General features: G+C 64.9%; 1 protein-coding gene across 1 annotated transcript; it reads right to left on the bottom strand.

The window, feature by feature from the left end:
* Positions 1 to 401: 401 nt before the first annotated feature.
* Positions 402 to 5,744, bottom strand: NKX1-1 (NK1 homeobox 1). The gene is given in 3 exon segments (XM_075709791.1): positions 402 to 476; positions 478 to 1,181; positions 5,393 to 5,744. Coding segments are annotated over 3 exon segments (1,131 nt in total).
* Positions 5,745 to 6,361: the final 617 nt, after the last annotated feature.

The following is a 6,361-nucleotide window of genomic DNA, read 5'->3' as shown; positions in this document are numbered from 1 at the left end:
AATAAAAAAGAAGCCCCCCCCCCCAAAAAAAAAAAAAAAAAAATCAAATTCACACAGCAACGAGGGACGGTGAACATAAAAATACAGGTAACGATGATTTACATCTACTTGTATGTACACGGGGGAGGGAGGCTTTCCTCCTCCTCCTCCCCCCCCCCCCCCGGCGGCGCAGTCAGGACACATCGCGTATAAAAAGGCTCCGAGGGGGGCTGGGGGCCCGGGGGGGCTGCGGGGCGCCCGGCCGCCCCCTCCCCTCCCGGTGCGGCCGCCGGGGGTGCCTGGATTCGCCTTTCGAGGGGTTCGGGGGGGGGGGGGGGGAGCGGCCCCCAAGCGCCCAGCCGGGCGGGGTGCAGCGGGAAGGGCCCGGGGGGCGAGGAGGAGGAGGAGGAAGGGCGTCGGGCTTATAGGTGCGGGGTGTAGAAAGCCGGGGCGCCGTACGTCTGCGAGCCCAGGACGAAGGGCGAGAGGACGGCGGGGGCTGGGCAGGAAGGGCAGCTGGGCGGCGCAGACCAGCCCGCCGGCCGGGTGCCCCGCGTAGCTGCCGGGGCCGTGCATGGAGAGCGGGTTGCCCATGGGCGGCGAGTGGCTGAGGGGGCTGAGCCCGCCCGGCAGCGCCCCGCCGCCCAGCCCGGCCCCGGCCCCGCCGCCCCCGGCCCCGCCGCCGCCGGCGGGCGCGCTGGTGTCGGCGCCCGGGTTCTGCTTCTTCCACTTGGTGCGGCGGTTCTGGAACCAGATCTTCACCTGCGTCTCGGTGAGGCTGAGCGAGAGCGCCAGGTTGAGGCGCTCGCAGACCGACAGGTACCGGGTGGACTTGAACTTGTTCTCCAGCGCCACCAGCTGCTCGTAGGTGAAAGCTGTCCGCGCCCGCCGGGGCTTGCCCGACTTGGAGTCCGAGCCCGTCCGCTTCCTCTTGGGCTTGGCCTGCTGGCCCTGCGGCCCGGCGCCCGCCGACACCGGCGGCTGCGGGGGCGGGGGCGGCGGGGCCGGGACGCCGCCGGCCTCGGCCGCCTCGGCGCGCAGGGGGCCCGGGTCGGGCTCGCCGGGCGCCGCCGCGCCGCCGCCGCCGCCGCCCTCCTCGCCGCACAGCTCCTCGTCGTCGGGCAGCTCGCTGTCGGGGCTGCGGCTGGGCCGGCTGCTGTACTCCAGCTCGCCCTCCTCGGCCTTGTAGAGCTCGCCGTCCTCTGCGGACAACCCACAGCCGCCGTTAGGCCTCGCCGCCGGCCCCCGCCCCGCCCCGCCCGGCCCCGCTCCCCTCCGCGGCGGCCTCCCGGGCCGGGGGGCTGCGGGGAGACACCGGCCCTGCGCGGCCGCGGCCCGGACCCCCCCGCGGCGGCCGGGGCTCTCGGGGAGCGGGGCCGCCCTGCCCGGCCCCCCCGGCGGGGCAGCGGCCGCGATGGGGCTCGGAGCCGCCTCCGAGGCCGCCCCGGGGGCTGCAGCCCTGGGAAGGGGCGGCCCGGCCCGGGGGGGCTTTGCCGGCCAGAGCGGGCACCGGGAGGCGGCCGGGCGGGGGGGGGGGTACACCCCGCGTCCCCCCAGGCGCCCGGAGCGGCCTTTGGGGGAGGCCCCCGGGGGGCGAGGGGCCGGCTGGGGGCGAAGCCCCCCCGCTGCCCGCCTGTCCGGTTCGGAAGCGGGCAGCGGAGCTGTCCCAGCGCCCCGAGCAGCTTCAGCGACGGAAATCTCCGCAGCGCCGGGAGATTCGCTGGCTTTTGCTCTGGCATTTTTAACCCTTCCTTCGCCTGGATTGACCTCTTGTCACTTCCTGCGATGGAAGTATTAAAGTGGCGTAAATACTCGTATCGATTAGCAGAGCAGATACAAACTTAATTAAACTCATTTTGTGTAATGTACAAACTAGTTAACGGTCATTTAATTTATTTGGGTTTATATTACGCTCCAATTAACGGGTCTCCATCGGAGAACAGGGTAATTATCCCATATTTAAGGCTGTTGGACTGCTGCTGACGGTTCTGTCACCGTGAAGCCTGAAAGCAGATCGCGATCTCCGGGGAGCCGGCTCCTCCCGGCTCCTCCCGGCTCCTCCCGGCTCCTCCCGGGCTCGGGCTCGGGCTCCTGCGGGGCAGCCGGGAGGCGGCCCCGCCGGCCGCAGGGACGGGCGCTGCGGGGGCACCGGCCCGGGAACCCCCATGCAGCTCAGCCGGCGCTTCCCGACGCCCCTACGCTTCCCGACACCCCTACGCTTCCCGACGCCCCTACGCTTCCCTGCGCTCGCACCTGCGGCGGGGGTGCCGCTCCGGGAGCCCCCGAACCAGGGGCGCCTTTGACTCGGTTAGCGGGGCTAATGCGAATCGCGGGCGAATGGCTCATCCGTCGCCCTCATCCCGGGCGTGCTTTACTTGGGTTTAATCCTCAAAAAACCGAACACGCTGTTGCATCTCAAGCTCGGTCCGAACGCTAACGCCGGACACCCTAAAGCCCGTATCTAAGATCAGAGGTGGTTTTTTTTTTTTAAAAAAAGGGTGTTTTGTTCAACGCGGTGATTTCGGCTAACGCCGGCTATGGCTGGCTCGCTGGGAGAAAAAGGGGCAGAGAAGTTTATCCTAACCCTCTCCACCAGGAAAGCGTCCCTTCGTATCTCGGGCTTCAGTAAGGCTCCTTCCCAGCCCTCCGCTCAAATCGGCGAGCAGCAATCGCGACCGACGGCCGCCGCACGCACCTGCGGGCCCCCTTCCATTTGCCCCAGCCTGCAACCTGTAGAGCCCCTTCTCGACTGCAGCGCGTAATTTTTTTTGCAACAACAATTTATAGGTTGTGTAGATACGGCTGCGGGGCAGAGCCGGGCACTGAGCGCAACGCCAGCACCAGCACCCGTCGCTTTCGCACATACTGACCAGGGAACGCGTAGTTGGCATTTTAGAGTTTATTTTCTTTTTTTACTCCAGTAAACTCCAGGAAATCCCGGCCGTGGCTCAACTAAAATGTTCTTTAAAGCAGAAAAACGCAGCGCGAATACAATTGGCGACGGAGATTGACGCCGGACTTGCGATTTTGTTTCTGGAAAATGTTAAATGTTAATTTAATACGGAGTTTTAACTGTTGTTTTTAACGCTATGGAGTTTTACGAGCGGGGCGTGACGAGCGCCGTTTTCGCTCTCCTCCCGCCTTTGCGTTTTCCAGCTGTTGGTACTTTTCTGGCCAGCGCTACTTTTTCGGAACCCTTCTCCGAAATTAAACCACTGCTTGGGCTAATCTTAAGTGCGATGGGGCAAGAGAGGAATTAAATTTCGCGATTTTCGCCCAGTGGCGGCTCTGTTCGTGGCCGTCGCCGCTCGCCAGGGCCCGTGCCGGGCTCGGGGAAGGTGGCAGCGGGCGCAGCGCGCCGCTCCCTGAGCCCCCCAAAACGCGTTTATTTTTTCGAGGAGTGACAGAGTTGCGCTTCTCTCCTCGTCTGGAGATAAAAGTGCGAGATGAGCGATAGGCTGGCCTCGTCAGTCTTTCGGATCGCCCCCATCTATTCAGTATGACAAAAGTCAGGTGAGTTGCGACGAATAATTACCCCAGCTACGCACGGCTTTTTTTTTTTTTTTTTTTAAAAAAAAAAAAATCTCTCTTGAATTCTATTAACGCCCCGTTCCCGCTTTTGCTTTAGAGACTGAAAATGCGTCTGTTGTAAAAGGCTCGGGCTGGAGCAGATTCCAGACCTCTTTCGCTGCCTAATTTTAATTTTAAGAGCCCTGCTATGGCGGGATGAGAAAGCTCCGAGTCCTCCTCTCCCGCCCCAGACACAGAGAAATTATTTTTCCCTATCCGAGAAGTTTATCCCCCGGCACTCGCCGCCCCCTTCTCTCCCCTCTCAGGACACGGGAGAGCTATGGATATTTTTCACAAGTGCCATCTTTTCCCCGAAACGCTCCCTTCTCCCCGGAGCCGCGGTGTTTAGAGGTGAGAAAGTTGGGATATTTGGACCCCAGAAAGAAAAAGCAATCTCGAGCTTGGGTCGAATGCAATTCCCGATCAATAGCGAGCCCTAATAAGTGTAATAGGTTTTAATCGAGTAATTATCCGAATTTTGACCCTATAATTTAGATGTTAGGGAAGAGTTTGCAAGGTGCTTGAAAGAGATATGCACGATTCGATAATAGGATATCGATCCAGGCAGTCCTACATGCCACTCTGGGGCGATTTCCCCCATTATCCAGCCTCTTTACGCTGCTAAGCACATTTTACCTTAAATGTAATCGAAGGAATTTAATTGTTTTTCCAGAGATAACCAGCATTTTGTCACAATTAGTCTGATTTGTCCTAAAAAAAGCCAAGGGGAGAGAGAAAATTGAATCTGTCGCCCAGAGCAACGGGCGGCAGGCTGCGGGGGGGTGGGGGTGGGGGGGGAGCGGGTCTGGAGCCTGGGGAGAAGGGGCAGAAAAAAGTCATAAATAAACGCCCGGGGAGACCCAGGCGAGGTGGGGCTCGGCGGGGGCACGGGGGAGAGGGTTTTCTCCTCGCCGGGGCCGGAGCTCCGGCCCGCCGGAGCCTCAGCTCTCGGAGCCGCTTTGCAAGTTTGCCCGAGCCGGAGCTCGCAGCCCTGCCCTCTCCCGGGGAGGAGGAGGAGGGTGGCGGGACGGCTCCCCAGCCCTGCCTCTCCCGGGAGGAGGAGGAGGGTGGCGGGACGGCTCCCCAGCCCTGCCTCTGCCCGAGGAGGAGGAGGAGGGTGGCGGGACGGCTCCCCAGCCCTGCCTCTGCCCGGAGGAGGAGGAGGAGGGTGGCGGGACGGCTCCCCCAGCCCTGCCTCTGCCCGGAGGAGGAGGAGGATGGCGGGACGGCTCCCCAGCCCTGCCTCTGCCCGGAGGAGGAGGAGGAGGGTGGCGGGACGGCTCCCCAGCCCTGCCTCTGCCCGGAGGAGGAGGAGGATGGCGGGACGGCTCCCAGCCCTGCCTCTGCCCGGAGGAGGAGGAGGAGGGTGGCGGGACGGCTCCCCAGCCCTGCCTCTCCCCGGAGGAGGAGGAGGGTGGCGGGACGGCTCCCCAGCCCTGCCTCTCCCCGGAGGAGGAGGAGGAGGGTGGCGGGACGGCTCCCCAGCCCTGCCTCTGCCCGGAGGAGGATGGCGGGACCGCTCCCCGCCCCAGCCGGCCCGGCACCCCCGGCCTGACCCTGCGGCTCCCGGGGCCGCGGCGGAGGAGCGGCCGGGCCGTGCCCCCCGGGAGGCCGGAGCCGGTGTCGGGGGCGGGCCACCAGCCGCCCCGGGCCATGCGCCCGGCCCCCCGCCCTGCCCGCCCCAGCCCCGGCCGCCCCTCAGCGTTTGGGCTGCCCCGAGAGCCCGCTGCCCCCGGGGCTGCCCGCGGGGAAGGGGGGTCTCGGAAAGCATGCGAGCCCCTCGCCCCGGGGGCAGCCCCCCCCCCCCCCGTCCCGGGGGTCCCCGACCCCCAGACCTACTTACTGATCAGGTCTGCGGACTTCGTGCACGTGTCGAAATCCTCGGCGAGAGCCTTTTGCTCGGCCAGCTCCGTCCCTGAGTCCTCGGGCTTATCCTCCGCGCCCAGCGTGAACTCGGCCCCCGCGGATTTGTACAAGAGCGCGCACTGCCTCCGTTTGCTGTTGAATTTGTTAGGGTCCAGGATGTCGAGCACGGAGAAGGAGGTGGTTCTGTGCACCGTGGGCAGCGCGGCCACTGCCCCCTCTTGCCCGGGGGTGTTGCTCTGGTTGTCCCCTTGCCTGTCCCGGTTTCCAGGGCAGGAGTAGAGCGGCAGCTCGCCGCCGGCCGACAGCCGCGGCTCCCCATGGCTCTCCATGCCTTCCCCGTGCAAGCCGCAGGGCTCCCCGCCGATGCCCGCCGCGGCTGCGGGGGCTGTCACCGCCGCGGCTGCCGCTGCCGGGATGGAGATGTCACCGACCTTGTCTCTGCTCACATTCATGGCTCTTTGCAGAGCCCCTCTCGGTTGCAACTTCTCCCCCCCCCCCCCCCCCCCCCCCCCTTTGCTCTTCCCCCCCCCCGCTTCCTCCGGCGAAGTTGGGCTGGAAACTCCTCCCCGGCCCCGCTCCGGCTGGGGGGCGAGCGCTGCCTCCGCTCCCCGGGGCTGCGTGGGGCCGGCCGGGAGCCTCCGGGGGAGGCAGGGAGTCACAGGGTGATGCTCGGCTCAGAGCCTCCACTCAGCTGCTCCTTCTTCCTTCTCATCATCCTCAGCAAGGCTGCCCAGGCACTCCTGCCCCCCGCCTCGCACCGCGCACACACACGGAGGCGAGGCTGTATCTTATTTATGCACTCATATTTAGCACTGGATTGTAATTGGCTACAAATTAATCCCTTGCCCATAATAGTCTGTAATCTTCATCACCGGAGGAGAGTCGCGGTGAAAGTGTGTGCCGGGGGGAGGGGGGCAGAGGCAGCGAGCGAATGAAGGATGGTGCT

Source organism: Pelecanus crispus, chromosome 4 (genome assembly GCF_030463565.1).
Source record: "Pelecanus crispus isolate bPelCri1 chromosome 4, bPelCri1.pri, whole genome shotgun sequence".
NCBI classification, from domain to species: Eukaryota; Metazoa; Chordata; class Aves; order Pelecaniformes; family Pelecanidae; genus Pelecanus; species Pelecanus crispus.
This window is presented reverse-complemented; position numbering and strand designations above follow the sequence as displayed.